At 36.7% G+C, this 23,957-nt stretch overlaps 1 protein-coding gene across 1 annotated transcript in view; it reads right to left on the reverse strand.

Moving 5' to 3' along the window:
• The window catches only part of LOC127028689 (junction-mediating and -regulatory protein-like), a 94,980-nt gene that overhangs the window by 30,264 nt on the left and 40,759 nt on the right, over positions 1–23,957 (reverse strand). The window contains exons 3-4 of the mRNA XM_050914390.1: positions 8,228–8,378; positions 5,848–6,017 (exon numbers count right to left, since the gene is read on the reverse strand). Coding sequence (XP_050770347.1) covers positions 5,848–6,017; positions 8,228–8,378 — 321 coding nt within the window. The remainder of the gene's footprint in view (positions 1–5,847; positions 6,018–8,227; positions 8,379–23,957) is intronic.

Consider the following 23,957-nt stretch of genomic DNA (forward strand, 5'->3'; position numbering starts at 1 on the left):
GGACAAGCATCAAAATTAATAGAAAAATAGCCAAACATGGAATACAGAACTGAGGGCCATCAAATCCAGCTTTCCACCACCATGGAATGCTTTCTGACAAATCTAAAGTTAACTGCTTTCATAAACTGAGTTCTTAAAATAATTTCCATGTTATTGTTCTTACTCTGCTTTTGTAAAAACAAAAACAAAACAAAAAGCTTCCACAAAACTCTCTGCTTGTTACTCCTGTTGGAAGTCTGTTCCAGATACTCCCTCCTAACTGCCAGAAAACTTCTTCCATATTTCCAATGTATTCACAATCAGATAATACCATTTGTTCTTGTGCCAGTATTGAACAGCAACATGCATTGCTCTTCTTGACTAATATTTATTCCCTTTAGTATATTTGTGGAGAGCAATTTTGTATCATCTCAGCCTTCATTTTATTTGTTGAAACAACTTCAAATCCTCTTGTAAAATAGACCCCATTCCTGGCATCATTGTGGTAGCCCTCCCTGCAACTGCTCCAGTTAGAACTAATCTTTCTTGGGTGATCAGAAACGCATGGAAGAAAGGTATAGAAGAAATCTCACAAGTCCATGTGCAGTGACACTAACACCTCTCCTTTTGCTGGAAATACCCGATTTGACAGACTGGAGAGCATCTGCTGCTGTACCACCCTGTTGCATTGGTGGCTCAATCACGTTGCTACCAAGTTATAAGACTAGGGTCATTCTCATGTGCTGTCATTTACAAAGTAATTCATGGTAAAAAAATTGTAATACTCTTCCCTAGCAATACATATTAATAGCTATTATTAAATTTTCTATTATCCAGTCTTTTAAGTAATCTGTTATTGTTCAAATAGAATACAAAGTCATGTTTCAATCCACCTCGTGAATCCTGACTGTTCTCTAATTCAAATATTCATTTTAATTCATCACCGTTGCTGTCTGAGAAATCTCAGAAGGGAGTAAAATTCAGAAAAAAGCTCGGGTCTTTAAGTGTGAATACGGAAGCTCATCCTTAAAACCAACAGAAAATAATTTTAAAGAATTTCTAAATTATTTTATGGGAAACAAGGAGCATTCTGACCACTGATAAAAGGCAGGCTCTCACTCATATCTAGCAACTTGTGGAACAGAAGTATTCCTCCAACCAATTAAGTATCAGGAGTCAATTATAGTCAGGCCATGATACTACAGGATACAATATTATAAAAAATGAGGTTAAGATGATCACTCACAATTAGTATCCTGGGCAATCAGAAAAATTTCAGACGCTAAAAGAAACATCTTTCCCCCATGAAAAGGGTGTACCAGTATTTTTAGAAACTCTCTTCTTTTCCAAGACTAAGTGTTCAAAAATCCATAGACAACCTGCTAAACACCAACAGTGTTCTCAAACAGTCAGATCTGGTCTTTTCTTTGAATTTTCATTCTTTCAGTCTATTAATTCTCAACTCAAACTCTTACTGATAAATTAATTTCTTTTAATTTTAAATTTTTTTTCTTTTAATTTCTTTAATTTTCTTTTGATTGAACTGGAGAATATTACACAAATATTTAATGTAAGGTTAAAGAAAAAAAAAATTGTCATTTTTACTGCCAATTTTAGTTTGCCAATTTGAACACTGAAAGTGAAGAAAGCAAAAGCATTCCTAATCTGTTATTAAAAATAATAATTCAAATATATTTAAATAAATCTTCAAAGATTTCACAATTTTAGTTTCTTACTTAGCCTTTCCAAAAAGCTGTCACAGAAAGAAAAAGTTAAAAAAAAAACAAGGAAAGCTACCAAGGTGAAACATACTTTTCTGAAAAATATAATGTTGCATCTTTACCAAAAATCACTGTCCATTTCTTACAGAAGATTAATTTTCCAGAAATAGCTATTCATGCCTTCTTGAATAGAATCCTTAATAAAATTCTTATTTTTTCCAATGCATCCAACTCAGACAAAAGTAAAATGACAGTTGTGAAATCCAAGATATACTTAAATATTCAAAGTCATTGGAAGCAAATATATCTTTGATTCATGCTTAATGTACAGGAAAGGAAAGTACTCTTAGAATTATGAAACTATGAAAAACATTCTTAAAAAATCCAAGCAGTACTTGGAATATGATTTTGTTTATGAAAATATCACAGAACATTTATCATGTAAATTAAAAACTGTTTTTGAAGTGTATCTTTAGAACTGAACTATACGCTTCTAAAAGGAAAAAAAGAGAAAACTAGTTACTGAATCCTATATATGCAAGAAGGGACTTGTTGGAATTTAAGTCTCCAGTCACTCACTTCCATTTGTCCAAACTATTTTACATAATTAGAGAATTACAAAGGATTCTCACTGTGATTTAATGTTTCTGTTTACTGTCATGAGGACAAGACTTGACAACCAATCCACGAAAGCACTCTGGTCTACCTCAAAAGGAAAGTTTTCATCATTCCCATCAAACAAAATTTAGAAAAACAACAGATGGAACTTAAGAGCTACAAATCAGGAAAATAAAAAAGTGCAATATGTAATTTGTGTAATTTCTTTTAATTTTTTTAAATACAGATAACCATAAGGCTAACATAAAAATAAAATTAAAAAATTATAACTAACCTAATTTTCTCTTCAATTCCGACTTCACAGATGTTACTCAAATTCCAAGTATCTACATATGCAAAGTTACAGCCCATATGCAGATCCTCCTACTGTACCTGAATTGCTTAAAACCCTTATCACACTATACTTGCAATTACCCTCCTTCCACATATGGAGATGCATTAGTGATAATTAGAATCTCTAGTTTTCCTAGATAAATCAAAATATTTAAATTGTCATTTTATTAAAATTTAGAAGACACTATCACTATTTAAAAGACACCATCATTGACACGGACAGCTTCTGCAAACAGTTTTTGACATGCGACTGGAGTAGTCTTCAAACAACCTATACACGAAAAAAGCAAATACATTTATTTGGTTTACTTTTTATAAGAGCTTGTCACAATGACAAAGAAATTAAGTGAAGTATTAAAAAGAGGACTCTTCTTAAAGTTCAACTGTCAACTTCAGCAGTTTTATATTATTTTATCCACTAAATAACATCCATGAAGATTCAAAAGAATCAAGTAGCAGCAGACCAGCTGTTCTTCCCTAAAAACTACAGGTAATTCCAAGCAAATAACTTCACAATCAATATAATCCTTTAATGAGACTTTGCACATTACTTTCTATAGCAGGGTTTCTTGTACTTCACAAATATCTATTCCCTCCAAACAGAAGGATTGAGTCTCCCTGAAGTGTACGCACCCAGTACAGCTGGTTGGCAGACCAAGTATCTGCTGTACCAAACAGGCGCACAGAGCAGAAGTGGGGCTGTAGCATGTCCAGCAGAGGTATGGCTTTAGTGGCTTTGGGAAATTTTGGCCCTAGATCTTCATAATGCTACAGATACTTGCTGATACAAGTGGAAGGTAGAGGAACAGGTGGTGCTAGGTCTCTGTAGGCCTGTCAAGAGTCAGGGGCGACATGATATCCAATATGGCTCCTTAAGTTTTAATCCAAAAGATACATTCACACCAAGGCAGAGATAATCACTAATAAACACAAAGAACAATTCTGAGATTGATCCTTGCTGTGCTACACTAACGAATGTCCTGCACTCTGATCCAACAGTGCTCCTTCCAACACAGCCTGCCCTTAACTCCGGCTTACATAGGCTTTATCAAGGTTGCAAATTTTTGTGCTTATCTCCATCTTCTCCAACTAAACTAACACAGTACTTGGGAAACACTGTATTGAAACCAAAATCAGAAGATGCTGTTCCTGCACAGGCAATTATTCATAAAAGTTTTTTTTTAAATATTATAGAGAAATCAATTTTATTACTGCTCAGGAGAGAAAGAGACAGGTGATTTGCATATCATAACTTGGAAAATGTAGTAGCTTTCTAGATATTTACAGTGTGAACACATTTTAGGAAACAAAAAAGTGCCCAATTAACATACTAAGTGAAAACTACAGAAACAAGGACATTTATATTGTCCATCTTAAAAAAAAATTAAAAAAATAAAATAAAAAAAAAATCAATCAGCAAGGTGGCTTTAGATTTGGAGAAGAGGGAATTATTAAGTGCAAGAGAAGCAAATATATTATTTCCCATGTGTCTCCCTTTCCTACTCAGTGGAGGCAAATTTATATAATCAAGCACAGCAGGAGGGTCTTCACTTCTTAAGCTTAAAAGAGAAACTGTATCACCTTTTTTTTTTTTTTACTGTCATCTCTTCCAAATACATCAGCTAACATAATCGCCAAATATTTTCTTTATGATAAGACTGCAACCCTTCTTCTCCAATATGGGATTCCCAGTCACTTTTGTCACATCCAACTCTGCATACTTAGGGCTATGACATTTTGGAACAGAAGTTGGTCCCGATATCTCCCCATCAACCATGTTTTGATCCAGAGCTGTCTATACCTTGTAACACACTATCCCAAAGCACCATGCCCATGCATGCCCATCAGATGTTCCTCATTCCTCCTTCCCAAAAAGCCCCAACCTCTCAGTTCAGAGCCCTCCATCCTCTCACTATACTGCAACAAATCTCTCCTTTTTCTATCCAACCCCTAATGCTTTTGCACATCAAAACAAACAATCATTCATTTACCAGATTGAGATCTCATTCAACAAAAATTCACGGAAGGACTCCACTGAGAGAAAAATAAGCTGTGCTAGGGAAAAGACAATGCATGGCTGCCCTAATCATCTGAACATATTAAATATAATATTTCCAATTGGTACTGCTGGATTCTCTTAACTCTTAGCCGAGGATGGCAGCAGCCTGATAAACTCAGGTTTCCAGACAACTCTTGGCTTTCTAAATATAAGGAGCATTGAAATGAAGCAAACTTTTTATTTTTGTGCTCTGGGTCTTGCATGTACTCTCTCTTCCTTGCAGATCAAGCTGTGTTCTACAGAAGCTCCTAAAATAGGCACATAGTCTATCAGGCTTGGAAACCTACCAATCTATACAGTGCTAAAGTCGTGAGTTCTCTGGATAACCTTTTCATAACAGAGCCACCAGTTTAGTCAAATTTTGCTGAAAGATTTGAAAAGTGCTTTAAACAACAAGCAACTGATTGGATAAAATGTAAATTAACATTAGCATGATAGAAAGCTCTTAGCACGGAATATCTATATGATAGCAAATTTTAAAAGAGGATTTGTAGCATTTTTGCTTTTGAGGAGGTGTCATAAAATCCAATAAATGTGTTTTTTTTCTGCTAAGACATTTAAACACAGTTTAATGCATGCACTCTTTCCTCAGGAAAGCTGTAGCTAGCACAACCCCCTCTGGAAGACTGCCTTAATAATTAGGGTAAGCAGAGACAAAGAGTGCAGTACAACAGGCTAATCATCTGTATATTTACTAATGTTCAGATACCTTCCATCTGGAATGTCAAAACTACTCCAAAAAGGTGATCATGCCTCCGAGAGCTAAAGCGTGGAGATTACATAGCAACAGATTTCTGTTCCTATCCCTTCTCTTCATTTTATTCATCTGTGGATAGCTGTAAACATTAACAGTAAAAACTGTCTTCCTGGTTGACTAACCAGGAAAAGGTGAACAGAAAACATAAATAAGTGGCACAAAAACCACCACACCTACACTGCAACTCCATTTGCCTAACATGGTAGAATGTGGTAAAAGTTAAAATACAGACTTTTATTATCAAAAGCTGAAAAATAATGACTTTCAAGTCTGTTGGTTTTTGTTGTTTGGTTCCCCCCCCCCAAGTACATCAACATTCTTCAAGGTTTGTTTTTTTCTGCATGTTTTATTTTTCTCTATTTATTGGTATGAAAAATTACCTCCTCCTTCAGTGCATGTTTCTTCTGCTCCAAACAGATTTCTTTAGCACGCATCAACTGCAAAGTCTCCTTAGAAACTGCATACTGAAGCTTTTCCATACGTTCCACTGCTGCTGCCCATGCTGCCTTACCAAATTTTTTCTGGTCTGCTCGCATTCGATCGTACACAACTAGAGAAGGGAAGAAAAAGCAGACAGCTTACCAGTCTACTCTTCAGATCACTAGTGATTCTACTGTAGAGACTATGCACACATTTGTATCCAAAAACATACAAAGTTCTCTTAGCAGAGAGTAGTCATTCTACGGAGCATTAATCTTCATATCCAAGATTCTTAGGATTTGTGTAACTATGCAATTAGCTATTTGTTGATCATTTAATCATTATAATTCCAATTTTTGTTACTCACAGAGGAACCATTCTGAATACACAGTACTTGAACACTTGAACCACACATTCAGAACTCTTGACTTAATAAAAATATCTGGTTAATATTACCATGGGGCCTTAAACTATATCCCAAATTTTCCCTGCTTCTGAAAGCCCCAATCATCAGCTACTAAAGTCTCCAGTTTCCCTTGATAACTTTTACAGTGCAGTCATAAGTTTAACACAAATCTGCAGAGTGAAATAAGAATTACAATTTAAAACAAAAATTTCAGCTTGACCTCAAGTGCGATTCTGTAAGAATACTGAATTAAATTTAAATAAGAACATCTATTTTTTTTTTACCTCAAAACGCAGGTTGCTTTACAAAATTAATTCAAATTAAATAAACAAAGTACAATCTGCCCTTAATATGCAGAGATGAATGAGAATCTTTTCAGTAAGAGTTCAGAGTAGCAGTAGTCCCTTGCTTGATTCAGACTTTCTCTTCTTGAGCCCCAGACATCGTCTAGGCTGACACACATGAGACTTTCACCATTTTTAATATACAGAACAATCACATGATACTGTACACTTAACTTTGCAAAGCAAAATCCATGAGAGTCACAGAACCAAAGGGGTAGCATTCAGTCCCTAGGTGCTAGAAGATATTACATGCTGTTGTTAGGTAATAAAAAATACCTTTTTGTTCTCATGTGTTTTTCCTCTATCATCTGTTAATATTTTGGTATGTAAGACCACCCTGTGATCAGCAGGAGGCCAAAAAAACCCAAAACATACCAAAAAAAGGCAAGCAACCTGTACACCAAAGGTCTATGGTTGTCAACAGTCTCCAGGCATTTCATTTCCCAGTGTTTTTCCCCACAATCCTGACTGCTGTACATAAAAACAGCATGTAAACAAAACGAAAACTAAGTAACTAAATATACATTCTCTATCAACTAATGGGGTATTTTACTTGCCTTTGTCATACTAGTAAAGGAACCAAATTGATTAAATACATTTAGAATTTGCTCCAATTAAATTCATTCCAACATGCTCGAACTGGTTTAGTCACTTTTTCAAAATAAGGTAGAGTTTCACGTTATCCTTAACTTGGGTCATCACTGAAAGGAATCATTTTGCAGTGACTGCTTCTCTTGAGACAGATCTAGCAGTCATGCAGGGAGATGACAGGAAGATTTTCTCCCAGGGGTACAGCTCATTTATCTGGTTGCACAATCACTATCACCAAGGCAAAGAAACAAACAGGAACCCGCACTCAGGCAGGGAAAAGAGTGGGACAAACTCTGTCAGTGGTAGCCCACAGTCAAACTAAAAGAGGTGACATGAAACCACATCCTCAGGTTTGTTTGCCCTAATAAACTGATTATTTAGGTTAAAAAGGTACAAGGATGAGAGCGCAGATGAATATGCAAGTCATATGACCTGGTTTAACTGCACCAACTCTTTAGTAAAACTGCCGCATTCTTCAAGTATAGAAATGCCAAGGTTATATCCATGAAGATTTCTGAACAACAGAGCAGCTTTCACTGAGTAGTTAAACTGAGTTGTTGATTAATATTTAGAGCTATGAAAAAAATTACTGAAAGGCAAGAGAGACAGGAAAAGGAAATTAATTGAAAGGTAATAAACACTTACTATGGTGGTCTGCCATATCCAGTATAGAAGACAGAATCCATCAGGGACTCTATGCTCCCTAAATCTTTTGCAAATGTACAGTGCAGCTAATACAATCACATTGAGAAGGTGGTTGTGAAACTATATTTAAAAATTTCTATTCTGCCCGCTTCTGATGATGTTCTGTAAAGGTTTATTTGTGAAAAATTCGAATAGACAGAAGAAAAAACAAATGGGAATGACGACTGCATTTTCCTCATGGAGGACTGATGAAAAAAATAAATCAATCACACAGTATGATACAGAACATGGTAAACATTAAATAAACTTTTAAAGATTTGTTATTTGAAGTATAGGATAGTAGAAAATAGCTACCTTTCTGTGCTTTAGCTGTTATTTCAAAGTATTTAACTGTAAGATCTTGAATAGAAAGCACAGCCATGTGGGCTTTTCTCTGCCAATCAGCATCTTCTTTTTGCAGACTCTCAATTCTTCTGGGGCCTAGGTAGTCATTCTCTACCGAGATCTGAAAATAAATCAGTCCATAATCAACAACACAATTAATCATTGCTATTTTGCCAACAGCAACCAGTTTCAGGGTGGCTAAGAAAGAAAGAAAAACATAAAGGAGAGAAAACTACCAGCAAATCACCATGGCTTCTATTCAACAGAAAAAACTCTTTGAAGTGCTCCTTTCTGTTGAAAAAGTACATCCACAGTTTCATTACTAATTCTTACTGGAAGCACAACAAACCCAAATGTAAATTTGATCTGCCAGTATCTTTTTGTTAAATATCTTATTATCTTCAGATAACAAGCATGCGTCATCCAGGCTTTCTTCCAACCTGAAATATTCACCTGGGAGGTGATTGTCCCCCTCTACACTGCACTGGTGTGGCCCCACCTCGAGTACTGTGTGCAGTTTTGGGTGCCTCAATATAAGAGGGACATCAAACTATTAGAGTGTGTCCAGAGGAGGGCGACCAAGATGGTGAAAGGTCTCGAGGGCAAGACTTATGAGGAGCGGCTGAGGTCACTTGGTTTGTTCAGCTTGGAGAAGAGAAGGCTGAGGGGTGACCTCATCGCAGTCTACAACTTCCTCAAGGGGGGCAGCAGAGGGGGAGGTGCTGATCTCCTCCCTCTGGTGACCAGGGATAGGACACAAGGAAATGGAATGAAGCTGTGTCAGGGGAAGTTCAGATTGGACATTAGGAAAAGGCTCTTCACTGAGAGGGTGGTGGGTCACTGGAACAGGCTCCCCAGGGAAGTGGTCATGGCACCAAGCCTGTCAGAGTTCCAAGGAGAGTCTGGACGACGCTCTTAGTCATATGGTTTAGTTTTAGGTAGTCCTGCAAGGAGCAGGGAGTTGGACTCGATGATCCTTATGGGTCCCTTCCAACTTGAGATATTCTATGATTCCATTCTGAAGTAAATGAATGCTCTTTAGTCAGAATGAAGCTGGAAACAGGGGGATGTGCTGGGGTAGTGGGAAGTAGTCATCAACATTTTAGTAGTTTTCCTTTGTTATAGATGACTTTTTAAAACATATTTTCCTAGTGACTGGGAGTTCAAATATCTAAGACCAAAGCAATTTTATTTTGAAGAGACAACTATCTGAAGCCAGTAAAAGATTTGGGGTTTCTTGTAATAATTAATAAAAAAAATATAGCTTTCCCAAAACTGAAAATTTTTTACACTTTTTAAAAGTTAAGGTATTAAGTAGTCCTACTGCAGATAACAGACTATATATCTAATAATTAAATATTTAAGCCTGCTCCTGCAACACCAAAGCCTTAATTTTGAATATTTTTCATTTACATCAGTCAAGATGACACCTCACTAGTATAAACAAAAAATCCCAAACTCAAAAGCGCTCATAATCTTCTATGTCACCAGATATTTTAACCTGAAGTTCTAATGCCTCAAATATTCATCTTCATTTCACAAAGCTTCAATCTGGTCTCAAAGAGCCATTCCACTCTATAGTTAAACTACAAACAGTAGGTTTTTAAGTGACTGTTCAGGATCTACCTCTGCATATCCACTCAGCTCATCTCTTAGAGGGATGATTTTTAAAAGTAAAAATATATAGATGCCTTCTATGTAATTGTTCATTTCTTGAAAAATGTTTAAAGTAGTTTAATAAGGTATTTTAATCTACTACTTATATATTTCCAAAACCCTTAGAAAGGCAACAGGAAAAAAAAAAAAGAAAAAAGTGAACAAATAAGTGAATAATAATTTTACTAGATAGGTTGTAATGTGTAATTTGATGAAGCACATATGTACCGCGATTTCCACAGGGAATGCTTATGAATGGACAGACAAGAATTTCCAAATAAACGTCAAACTGTATGAATGTACCAGTGAACGATGACTGGTGAAGTTAATGCTTTCCATTTACACAGAACTCTGAAACAGCAAGTTCCTTTGAGAAGCAGGATAAAAACAATACAGTTAAAAGTCTTCCTTTTCTATTCCTTGGTAAAGATGAGGTAATTTGATACTGGAATTGACATGGGATCACTGAGTAATGTGAGTAACAGTCTTGTTAGCCATCATTTCTAAGAGAATAAGAAGCCTCAAAGTAACATTTCTTCATAAAGTTTTGCCTGCCAAAACATTATTCACACACAGTGCAAGCTAGAGAGATTTATGAAGGCACAATACAATTGTATCTTTGTTCCCTAGAGCAAGTATTTACAAGTAACAAAAAAGGGAAGCATCTTTTCATTAACTGCAATCCCAAGTATATCATCCATACAGTCATTCATGCTGAGGGTATTCATATGGCAAGGCACAGAAAACCCAAGAAGCCTTTGCTTTAGCAATACCCATACAAGTATGCATATTTATGTGCAACCTTAAGCAGATGATCATGGTCCTGCAAAGCTTTAGAAACTGGGGAAACAAGGAAGAAGATGGAGCTGTAAACATTTATGAGGATGGACCAGTTCAAGGTGGTACAGTTACTGATGAGTACCTTCCCTTTCCCTTTTATACGTCTGTTCATATGCACATTCACATTTAAAAGACACTGAGCAGCATACTCCACAAATGACTACTGTCTGGAAGGAGGTCCCCAAGTAGTTGCATGAACAAGAACAGACCAACATCACACCTCGAGGCTGCAGGCATGCTTAACAAAAGCCTGAACGGAGCCCCAGAAAGATACACAGGACAGAAGCATTTCCCTAGTGCTGCTTGAGCTGACCTGCCCTGATGCTTAGCAGTCTTATAGCCTATACCTACACAGCTTGTTATCTAGCAAGACAGTCAAACTCTTAAAATTATTGACCATGAACATGAATAGATGAGGATTCTTCTTGAAGTGTCTTGTAGTACAAGCAAAAAACCAAAGCACATCTAATGTTCATGATACACAAGGACAATACAGAGGGACACTTCGGCCTTTGCATTCTGCAGCTTGGATAAGGTGCGCGCACACACACACACTGTTAACTTCCTGACTCCAAAGCCATGAAATGATGAAGGAAGGAGCAGGCTCTCATTGTTTCAAAGGGAACGTCCATTCAACAGGTGAAGACAGAATCTAAGTACCAGTGGGGAACAGTCTTTGACAGGTGAAAAACCCCAGCTGCTTCCTTAAGAAAGGTGGCTAGGTAGGAGCTGAGGATGAACCTTAAACTGAAAAGCTTGTTTCCTTCACATCTGACAAGTAGCCTAGGTTAATAAGAAAAGAACCTGGACCATTTGACCATAAAGAAATGCTAAGTTTAGTCCTTACTGCTATTGTTTAGGATATCCATGACCGGAGACCAGAGTACACTGCTTGTCCCAACAACCATTTAACAGATATGCCAGCCAGAGGCAACTGAGGTTCAAGGTGACAAATTCAGAATGAGAAAGTTCAAGAATAAGGGACAAGAGTCCTGGAAATCAAGAGCTGCAAATGCTCAGAAGATCCAGGCTCCTGGGCTGATTCCTGGAGTAAGAGTCCTCAGCCACAGAGATCTTTGTCACTCTTCGGATAGTCTAATTAAGTTCAGGATAACACACTGTGGCCACTTGCTGCCAGCAGAAGGCATCTCAGACCACTCATGGGGCAGTAGGAGTCAAATGAATCTAACAAAATTCAGGGAAGTTAACTGTTTATCAGCACGCCAGAAGCTTGGCATTGTGTATTACAAACATAAATAGTCTTACTATTTACTATAGCAGCCAGAGATATTCTCATGCAAGGGGAAGGAAAGCAATCAAGTTACCTTAATATTTTACTTCATGAGAGGATCTCATTTTGTGGAAAGCAGACTGTCAGAAGGAGACTCCAGAAAGGTATTCAATGAACACACTCTGCACTGTGTCCTTAAAGGAAGGTCCTTGCTTCCCATCTTTGTTTCTATTAGGTCAATGACTTTCTGAGTGGCAGCAAACCACTTTGGTACCTCGGAAGTTGCAAATCACTCAGAAAGTCATTGACCTAATAGAATAGAATAGAGATTGCAACTTCCGAGGTACCAAAGTGGTGTTTCTGCCCAAGCTCAAGGCTTCCTTTTCTGGGCTTGCCTGACATACACACTCTGTGGCCTCTGAGAGCCTCTCCATTGACCTGAACATGCTCCAGTGCTCCCCAGGTGAAAAACAATCTCTTCCCATCCAGCCAGTGCATTCCACCTGATTCAATTTCTCCATCAAGAAATGTAACAAAGAAAAATCGAGTTATTAGAAAAAAAAAAAAAAACCCAGTGTAAAAGAAAATACTGTTAGCAACCTTTCCAAAGGTAATTAATATCATTCATTATAATCTAAGCTCAATAACTGTGATAAAATAAAAGATAGAGGGCATGCAAACAGCCACTTTTGGCCACGCACCTGGCACACTCCGGGGAAACATGGGGAAAAAAACCCAGAAAAAACAGATAGCCATACTGTGAATGTAAATACTGACAATTACCAATCACTTGAGAGAAGAATTATCAGTTTTCAAGTGCAACCCACCTAGAAAATTATTATAATCTCTCAGTCATTAATGAAATTTATGCCTGTCATCCTTACAGGGCAGGACAGACAGTCACCAGAGAAAAACAGAGATGAACAACTGAGACATAGTGGTAAAATATACATGGTCCCCCTTGCCAAATGGCTGGCTGAGCATTATGTCCCAGTGTCTTCATTTAGACTATCCTTCCTTGACAGTGGATTCTGCTTAGCCCAGTACAGTGCCACTACAGCAAATACATACAGATATATATTAAATCATAATATTCAATTTAAATAATATAATTTGGGTATGTTTATATAGGAGATATAAATTACTTAGAGTTGTATCTTATCATAGGAACTAGAAAGTAAGCCCGTGGAAAAAAATGGTAGTTTAATTAAGAGAAGACCACAGCTGTAATAAGGAGAAAAGTTGGGGAGGAAAGAGAGAGAACCCGCCTCTGAAGGTTGCGGCTTATGAAGAACATACGGCAGCTTGCCTCCCCACCTACACCACCTTCATGAAATGGAGGAAGAGACCACTCTCAAACCTACAGTTTATCCTAGCTGAGAATTTAAAGAGGAAAAGGGAAACACACATGGACCATTAAATAGCAACATGAACAGGCTCATGTGTTTTGAAGACTTTGTTTTCTATATTCTCTTCAATAATTAACCACCTTTAATAAATATATCTGTGAAGACAATAACTCTCATTATGGAATTAAGGGAAGTTCTTATGTGCTTCTGCATCCCATTACAATTTGCAATGCATGCATAACATGTTTATGCTTCATTTTGCTCACTGCATACCTTTATGATGCCAGCATCTTTTATTTTCATAGTCCATAAAAGAGCACAGGTCATTTTATAGACTAAACAGAAACATATTATTAGAATGACTATTGTCCACGTTAGATATGACTAAGAAAAGGCACCAGAGAATTTAAATGGACAGAGTGAGGAAAGAAAAACTAAGAAGTGCTGTCATCTAAATGATACCTTTTTTAAACATACGTATCTGCTTTCAATTCAGTAAAAAATTATTTTAGTTAAAAATTAAGAAACTCTGATATAGTTGAAGTTTTTTCTAACCTAAAACGCTTTTTGGTTCCCTAACATTTTCTCAAACTCACTTTTTGGTCTGGAAGTTCCTCATTTAGACTTGAATTTCTGGAGAAAGTGTGGTCTAACAGAAAAACCTCTCATCTCACAACTAGATCACATAGCCAAATCTACAGTTTCCCTTCTAGTAATCATTTTCTCAAGAAGCCTGTTCCAGCTAATTCTTCCTAAAAAAACCCCTATATTCTCTTTGAGAAGAAAACAAGCCTCATGGTAAAATTGGCTAAGATAAAATTATTTTTTGTGTGTGTGAAGATGAGACTCGCTTTTGAAGACTTTCATGTTTTGCAAGCTTTACTTCAGATAATGCTTTGAAACTAAGAAAATTATGACAGCTTTCACAAAAAGTAGTTGTCGGAAAGCACACAAGAAGAGGAAGAAACAGCAGAAGCCATTAACTTCAACACATCATGTAAACATCTATTTCCATCAGCTATTGCTTCAGAGTAACAGAACATAAAAGAACACAGTTCTACACCATATGGATATATTTCCAAAAGAAAACCAATTAGTTCTTCAGAGGAAACAAACTGAAAGGAGGTCCCTAGTCTAGCCTGTGAGCAAGTGAGAATGAATCAGAGAGGCAAGACTCTTCTACTGGAGCACAGAAACATTCTTCTCTGGAAAAGTTCAGATTGTTGTTATGTTGAATTTTGAAGAGAGTAAAGTAAGCTTACTGTGAGAAGACATGAGAAACAGGCCTGCAACTATAGGATTTTGTTAAGTTTTATATAGTATACATCTTCTAAATAAATAGTCCTCAAGGGTCTTGAATACTTTCCAGGTTCTTTCTGAAGACATCTGGGACAAGAATGGACAAGACTGACAAAAATAGGCTTAGGCCAGGTCACATAATAGCTTAGGCAGGGATCTGTCACATCTCTCCAGCTCCCTTTGTTATCCTTCTCCTAGATGGACTTGTAATAGGCAGAAAAGGAAGAAAAACCAAGATGTAACAACAGCAGATCGGTTAATTATAAGAAGAAAAAAGAGAAAAAAAAAAAGTAAGTTGAGGAAGCACTACAGATGGCAGAGGCAATAGACAAAAAGGAAAACAGCTTCATACATAAAGGAGTGTTTCAGCTCAAACATTTAGCTACCTTCCTTCAACATATTCCAGGAGGCCAAACAACCAATTCCAACCACAGCCTGCTGGATATATTAGCAAGAACGCATGCATTTCAGCTTCATCATCCATCCAGGGACTTCTCAAAGTTAGTCTTACAGGTTTTAATTTAACTATGCTCCCAGCTGGTAACACAAACCCAGCACTATTTCCCAAAATATGTTATAATTCCATATGTACAGCCTCAAATATATTAACTGAGAGCACTCAGCTGTAAAATGGACTTTACAGTTTTACTGGTTTTATCCTAACAAATACCAACATGGACTTTTAATGTTAATACATGCAAGCTAACTTAGATTGGATGGTCTAAAGTCCTTAACATATCTGGAGCCTGGGACTAGCAATACAAACTACAGGGGTTTTGATTATCTGAATCAAGATATAGGAGAACGACATACACAGTTCAATAAAGATACGGACTGTAAAGGCAGTAACAAGCTAAAAAAGCAAACAAGATGTTAGGACATACAGAAAAAAGACTAAACAAGAATGTCATTGTACTGCAAAGTGCAGTGGTGAATGTTCTTTCCAGAACTATGGAGAATGCTGAAAAATTAAGAAGCATTCAGAAGAATCATAGAAGATTAAGGTTATGGCAAGAGTAAGAGGAATGACTGGGATTATTCAACTGTTGTTTTTTTCCAAGACACACAGAAGTGTATATAAAGGAGCATTAAAACCACTAAGTTAAAGTATTTTATATTGGCAATTGACAGGATTAAGGCTAAATTGTGCACCCTGAGTTATGCCTTCCCTATTTATCCACGTGTGTGTCATATAACCTTTATTTACATTTCAACTTCCTTGACTGAGCTCCAGGCTAAAAAAAGGTTCACCTTCAAAAGAAGGTTTTATTTAAAAAAAAAAAAAAAAAAAAAAATTTTTTTTTTTTTTAAAGACATTCTACTAGTTACTTGAAAAATTTGTTTAAGCAAGTGAGCTCGAGTGTTAAAGGAAGTGGGCTTGAGTGTTTCAGGATGTTATAGATTCCTTTTGTGGATGAAAAGGATTGGATGGATTTTTAAATCTTCAGTCAAAAAAACTTAATATATACAATAGACAAAAAGTGTTAAGCACATCCATCAAGAATTCATCAAAATATGGTTGACAATTTTTATATACAGATATACTGAAAAAAAAGTAAAATAAGGACACTTAAGTATTAGACAAGAAGAAATCTGAATAAACACATATAAATACTCAAGAATAGGGGTACTGTAATAACTGCAAATAAAGCCCTACAAGATACAGTATAAAGTCAGCAAAGATCATGAAAGCTTACAGAAAACTTTTTCAAGGCGCTACTGAAAAAGAGTACCAGATTTCAATATGTTTACAGATTTAGGTAAACATGGACTTGCAAAATTTACAGTCTCACAATCAAGCCCCTTCCTTGCCCTCCACTGCCTGCATAACATTACTTCAAAGTCTCTTCTTTCTTTCTCTCTCCTTCCCTATCTCCAATACCTTGAAAGAAAAAAAAAAAAAAAAAAAAACAACCACCCCAAAAAAACCCACATCTCCAGTTTTCACCCTCCTTTACTCTTAACCTCACAGGGACACACAATTTAGTATTTTCTGCATGTTTAAAATCCTTTCAGAGTTTCATCAAGATGCCTTTTTGAATGTTGACTCTGATTCTGCATCTTTCCTCACTATTTCCCCCCATATCCTAATCTTAGGTCAGATCCAAAGCTGTCCTGGCCCTTGCTTCCAACTGTAATAACTAACACTTGGAGAAAAAAAATTAAGAAATAAGGTATGAATAGAGTGATTATCTCCCAAATTCTGTTACCTGAATAGCTTAAGGGCTTCCTGAGCTGATGGTTAATCTGAATCGTTGTTAATAGCCACTAATGGGTCTGTCTCTTTCTAGAATACATATATACTTAGTGTCCATAATTAAACTGTGAAAATTATTGCCACAGAGCATGAGGTGCATTTAATAAGAGTTTAATTGTTTTTCCTTTACTTGCAGGCTGTTTTAAAGCACCACGAGATTATTGAGGGGCCCCTATTTATTTTTTTAGTATGAGAAATACCAAAAGAAATCATTCAATATTTCCTTCACAATACCATTCATGATTTATAGATCTCTTTCTTATCTTACATGAATCACATGCTTTCCAAGCTAAGGCAATCTGATTCATTTACTCTGTCCTTGCACTGAGGCTGTTTGCAGGGAAATACCCTTACCATCCTCACTGACATCCTGTAACTATTCTGATTCTACAGTATGTTTTTGAGAGGGAGAAACTAAATCTGCAGTGTTCAAGATGCAAGCATACCATGGATATATACAAAGGTACAATATTGTTTTCTATTTTGTGGGGTTTTGTGGTTTTTTGGGGGGGTTCTGGTGGGTTGGTTTTTTTGTGTTTTGGTTTTGGGGTTTTTTTGTTTGTTTTGGTTTTTTTAAATAATCAAAAACCTTTCTTTCCTCTAAAAATACTGAAAGGCAAGCTATTTTCAGAGAACTCCCCAAGATAATTCTCATACCTTTTTCCTCAGGAGCAATAGCTAATTAAGTGCATACAAATGTGCATGTATACTGTTGGAGGTTGTCATCATCTTTCTGCACATGCATTACATTTATTGACAATTTCACCTGCCACTTTGTTTGTTATCCAGCCCAGCCTTTTGTAAGGGAACTTTAAAAAAAAAAAACCAAAAAAAAAAAAACCCAACCAACCAAACAAAAAACCCCCCAACAAACCGAAACTTTTGGCATTCAAACATAATGAGATTTTTCTACAAGTCTTGTTAGTTTTTACAGTTGAACATCCAGAGCAGTTTTGTACTCCATTCACCTTGCAGATAGGCAGATTTAAGTGATCAGATACATGCCACAGTTTTGTAGTCAGCAATCTCATACCAAGAGTTCAGGTTCCTCACTGACTCAGACTACCAGCCTGCCTTCCATCAGATCGCCTGTTTAGAGCACTATTTTTTCAGAAAGCCCATAAAATCCTGATTTTAAGTCAGCAAAACATTTTGGTATGAGTTCACATAAAGAAAAGCTATATAATAAATCTGCAGGATTTATAGTTTAGAATGTAAACAGAAACTGGCATACAGCCCTTCCTAAACAGACATTGAGACTATAAAGACTATTACAGCATAATTCAGCCTATTATACCAGTTCCTCAAACAAGAAAGCAATAGTTTCAACAAAGTTTATTACCTTCCTTTGCAAATCTAGCCATTTTGCATAAACTTAGATTACCATTTATTGCCTACTCTACAGGTTTTTCAAAAGCCAAGCTTATCTATGATTTCTGATGATGTGAGGACACATCTTCAGCTACAGATATACCAAAAGAAACTTAGGAATGAAGTCGAGCTGGTTGCCATGCAAGTAATCTATAAATTTTAAATCAGCGCTGCTTTAGTGTCCTCCAACGCACCTTATGTAGCTTTGTTTTCATGTTTTTCACTGCAAGACCACCATGCACTCAAAAATATTATGAGACTTTAAAAAAAACCAAAAAAACTCACAGTTCAAAAACCAGCTCACTAAGACATCAGTTATTCTAGAGCCAATGATAAAAACATGGATTTAGTAATACAGAACTCATCCATTTGATGTATGGGAGCAAGACTACAAATTAAGAGTATGAAGCATTGATGTCCACTCCCTTCCCAAAAACATCTTCAGTTGACTCTGAAAGATTTTTTTTTTCCCAAGTATTTCTCTAAGTAGTATTTTGTAAGTAATTTTATTTTGCTAGCTATCCTCATCACTAAACTTATGTTCTCCTTTGAACTTGTTTCATACTTTGCAAAAACATTTTTTTAAACCAAAAGTTAAAATGTTCAGTGCAACATAGTTTATTTCAAAGTATTTCATTTTACACAAATCAAAGTCAAATTAGCTATAAGGTTCACTGCTGCACTTCACCACCAAGTATTAAACCAACAAATAAATCTGTAGACGTTTGAGACAGATTTTTAACTACACTAGTATCTGCTTAAAGGAGCTTGAAAGAGAAGCACAACATAGACTAATAAAGCATTCTACAATTTCAAAAAAATGAATTTATCAAGCTATATGCTGCTCTCTTATTTCCTGTGCTAGACCTCAACATTAGCATATTTAAAGTCCTTAAAACCCCCTCACATTCAAGTGAATTAACATGTCAGTGAAGGTAATAAATATGTATGCAATGAAACTAAGAGTACTTTTAAATATATTTAATGTATAACTACATTTTAATGTTCTCATTTCCTGAAGATGAATTGAGAGGTAACGATGACTGTAGTCTCTCACCTGTATCAAGATATTATCAGTGCTCAGTTAAACAAATCCAGTCCAACTCAGACCTTCAAGAACGCTTGTGTCAAAGTTTTGCTGGCATCGAGGTGTAGGTTTGTCGTGGTTTAACCCCAGCCAGCAACTAAGCACCACCCAGCTGCTCGCTCGCTCCTCCCCCCCCACCCCCCCCACCCCCCCCCCGGTAGGATGGGGGAGAGAATCGAAAACAAGTAAAACTCGTGGGCTGAGATAAGAACAGTTTAATAATTTAAATAAAAAATAAAATATAATAATTGTAATGAAAAGGAAGGTAACAAAAAGAGAGAGAAATATAACCCAAGAAAAACAAGTGATGCACAATGCAATTACTCACCGACCGATGCCCAGTTAGTTCCCGAGCAGTGATTCCCCCCCTCCCAGCCAACTCCCCCAGTTTATATACTGGGCATGATGTCATATGGTATGGAATATCCCTTTGGCCAGTTTGGGTCAGCTGTCCTGGCTGTGTCCCCTCCCAGCTTCTTGTGCCCCTCCAGCCTTCTTGCTGGCTGGCCATGAGAAGCTGAAAAATCCTTGACTTAGGATAAACACTACTTAGCAACAACTAAAAACATCAGTGTGTTATCAACATTATTCTCCTACTAAATCCAAAACACAGCACTATACCAGCTACTAGGAAGAAAATTAACTCTATCCCAGCTGAAACCAGGACGAGGTTATAAAACAATTTATCTTACATTTTATCTATAGTCTAATACCAAGCACATTTTAAAAAAAAAAATGAAAAAAGAAAAAAAAGCATGAACAAAAGAAAGCCTCCCATTGATTTTACCTGGGGTTTGATCAAACACAGTGCCTACTCACCATGACTGTGTAGTACTGGTCCACAATTATAAGACCATAAAACTTCAAAATAAGACGGTAGTTTCTTTCTCTCTGTGAAGGCCAGTGAATACAACTGTACATACATAAAAGGCTTTGGGGTTTTGCCCATGAAGTTATTCTTCTGAAAGATTTTTTTTAAATAACCAGATTTGGTAACCTGTATCAAAGACCACTTTATATCTTGGTCTTAAAGGGCTTAAGGCTTGATCCTATTAATCTGTCAGTAAGTTCTATAGCCAAATATCAACCACTAGAACTGGTTCCTCCCCTCCATACTTTCAGAAGACTGCACTATACATGGAGGATGTAGGAGACCAACTGGAGGAACAAACAATCTAACACCAAGGTTAACTTGTAACCCCCTGGAACAAAGAGCTGTTTGCTCAGAAGGATACAGACAATGGCAGGAGACAAACTCGATAAGGGAACAGGGAGTGGAGATTCGCTGAGGCTATCCGAGGAATGTCTCAAACACTCGCAGGTGATGAAAGCTCAAACGATCCTTGAAGAGGAGCTAAAGACTGATAAGAGGGAACAGCCCGCAAAAGGCTGGATGATTGCCCAAGAAGGGGCGAAGCCAGAGCTAGGGGAAAGGTAAATGTGGCAGGGGGAGATCGCGACCACCGACTCAATTCGAGACCAAAAAGACTTGCCGCCGCCGCCGCCGCCGCCGCCGCCGCCGCCCCGCCCCCCCCCCCCGCCTGCAAGAAGCATGCGTGCTAATTTACATAGCAAGCGAGGCTAATTCAAATAAGAGGCAGTCCACATTGAAGGATAAGAATATAAGGAGAAGGCAAGTACCAAAAGAGAGAAAGAAGAGGGAAAGAAGAAAAGAAAGGAGGAACTTCTGGACGAGCGCTTCTGCGGACCAGAGACGACCCCACCACCACCGTTGGCTGGACCAACGCTGGAACCCGGACCGGTGATCTCTCTTTCCCTCTTTCTCCCGCTCCTTCTCCCTCTCTCCCCCTTCTCTCTTTCTTTTTATTCTTTTGCTTTTCTTCTCTAATAAGTAATGCAAGGTACAAACCCCACACGCTTGGCGAGCAATAAGGAATTTGCTATCTGATTATTTGTCAATTGTCTTGAACTATTGAATAAAAGTCTTTGGTTACGGACCTAGTGTTTTGTACACTCTATTCCACACCAAGGGGATCGGCAAATCTGAGTCACCTCTCCCTCCCTTTTGGTGGGACGTGACAGAGGATCTGAAAAAAATAAGATTTTAACTATCTGAAATCAAAGGCACCAGAGCACAGGTAGTTAACTCTGCTTCTTCCAAATTTCGGGAGAAGTATTCCACCTTCAGGTTTCCAGCTACTGATGCCTACTACGTCCCACTTTTCTGCTATGGCAATGTGTATTCTTAACATACAAAAAAATTGCTAAATTTTCACAGGGAAATGATCCATTTTGATAAATTAAAAATTTGTGGGTATAAATGTGAAACATTTTTAAGATCAAAAATATTGCAGCTTTTTTTAGTTCATTAGAAGTCTGATTTCTAGCAAAAAGAGCATCTTAAAATCCATTTAGAATTCAAAATGCTAGATAAAATAATCTATAAATATTGTTTGTACTCTGGTTTTAAGTTTATACTTGTCTTCAGAATTTTGGGGGAAATATACAGATAGCCTAAAACATAATACAGCATTTGAATATCAAGCTTCACTTGCCTGATGCCTATGTTACATCCAAGAGTCTGAAATCAGAAGAAATGGACCAGTAATCCAAACAGTGAAATAACATGCTAAAACTCACTGGTTGAATGTCTTTACATATTATTACATCGAAAACAGCAACAGTCCAGAAATAGTGACATTTAAAAATGCCTATACAAATTCAGCACAGCTTTTATGTGTATATAAATTACAATACTATCTTCAATTCCTTTATTACACCTTCTCTAGCATTCCGTGAACATAATTATAGTTCTGAGTGTTTGGCTGGCTTATCAATACAACTTTTCACACTTACCATACAAAATATGGTCATACTAGACATACAGAATGTGTCTAGTAAGCGTATCTTACATTTTAATCTTGAACTGAGTACAGAATTGCTTCTTTGGTGAGCATTTCTCAATTTGATAATACAGTTCATTACAAATTAGCTTTTATTTGTGTGTCCCCCAAAGGCCTTGGGGCTAGCAGGATTATTCCCATATTATTTAAAAAACAAAAAAGTAGGTCCCAAACACTGCTGTGTTTGCAATGTCCACTTTTTTCAAGAATGCATGATATCTGGTAAGCATTTTGCCATGTTTAGAAGGAGGTCCCCATGGATTTGAGCAGCACTTACAAATATTAAGCATTTCTACAAACAAAACTAGGTTTCTGAAGCTGTGAGCCCAAAAAAATGAGAAACATCACTGCTGAACGCATTGTTCTAGGGTCAGGTGACTAGTATATAATTAAATAGAAATTTTGGCAGAAATCAGTTTTCCAGAGTTGTGTTCCACTTCATAATAAGCCATCCTTTTCTCCTTCCATAATCTTCTACCTTTTTCATTATGTTTTCCAAATTCAGCAATATTTAAGTGCTTCACAGTACAGCTTTGATACCCATACTAAATGATCCATCCTTCACACTAAATGAGGCAAAATACACCTGAAAATTTAGCATACAATCAAGTTAAAAGATAAAAAGAAAAAGAAAAAAGGACTTATATCATGGACAATGCTAATCTGCATTTTCAAGCTTCTAAATGCTTTTAACTGTTATGAACTTTTGTCCTGGTTTTTTTCAAAGAAGGAATCTGCAGAGAATTCAGCTGTCCTACTCTAATAAGCCTCCGCTGAGCGCACAGAATTTGGTGTTTGTTTCTCCCTTCCATCCTGTAGGCTTGTATCTTGCCTAAAGTTTCACAGCAATAGCAGAAATTTAACACCCAGATGATACATCTTCCATTTTTTATGTGTTGTTCCAAAAGAAGGACACTAAACACTGTTCTCAAAGATTATAGATAGGCAAAGCAATTCATTTCCTCCTAATCTCATTCTGAAAACAAACAAAATTAAACTGATTAAAATAAAATACTTATTAAAAACCCCCAAATTCTTAAAAAAACAAACTAAAACAACTTCCCCACAAATCAAAGACAGATACCTAATACAGAAGGCATAGGCAATCTTGACTAAATACTGATATTTGTATTCAAGCTTAATTATCCTTGTAACTTTTTTTTTTATTTTAGTAACTCATTCTGCAGTTTCTTCCATCCTTACCCTGCCCTATATCCAAACTTTATCTTTCTCCTTGTCAGTCTTTATATTTAAACAGTATTATGTGTTCACAACTCCCATTTAATTGAGGTAGTAAGCATCAGAAATACTGTTATGCATGAAAATGGAGCTAATCCCCGTCATAAGGGTTTATAGGAACCTAAGGATCTTTGCTCCATTATTAAGCCTTCCAGAAAAATATATGCAGCAAGTTAACACAAACCATCGCGTGCACAATTTCTATTTATAAACCAATTCCGCTACCCAGTGTAATATATATTTTGTCATCATAGATACAAGTACTGCTTTCTCTCAAACAATGAAATGGGAGGAAAAAAAGAGAGATGGCATCTTTCTCTACCACATAATACAGATGACCAAGTTTTATAACTCAAAAATTGCCAAGTTAGGAAGAGAACTTAATGTACATTAGATGCAACTATGTACGACTAAATTAATTAACCACAGAACATGCCTCTGAAGTTTACCAAGGTTATTCTTTCAGGAAAATAAAAACCGAGGTATTTTAAAACTGAAATCTAAGAG

This window comes from Gymnogyps californianus, unplaced genomic scaffold (assembly GCF_018139145.2).
Source record: "Gymnogyps californianus isolate 813 unplaced genomic scaffold, ASM1813914v2 HiC_scaffold_39, whole genome shotgun sequence".
NCBI classification, from domain to species: Eukaryota; Metazoa; Chordata; class Aves; order Accipitriformes; family Cathartidae; genus Gymnogyps; species Gymnogyps californianus.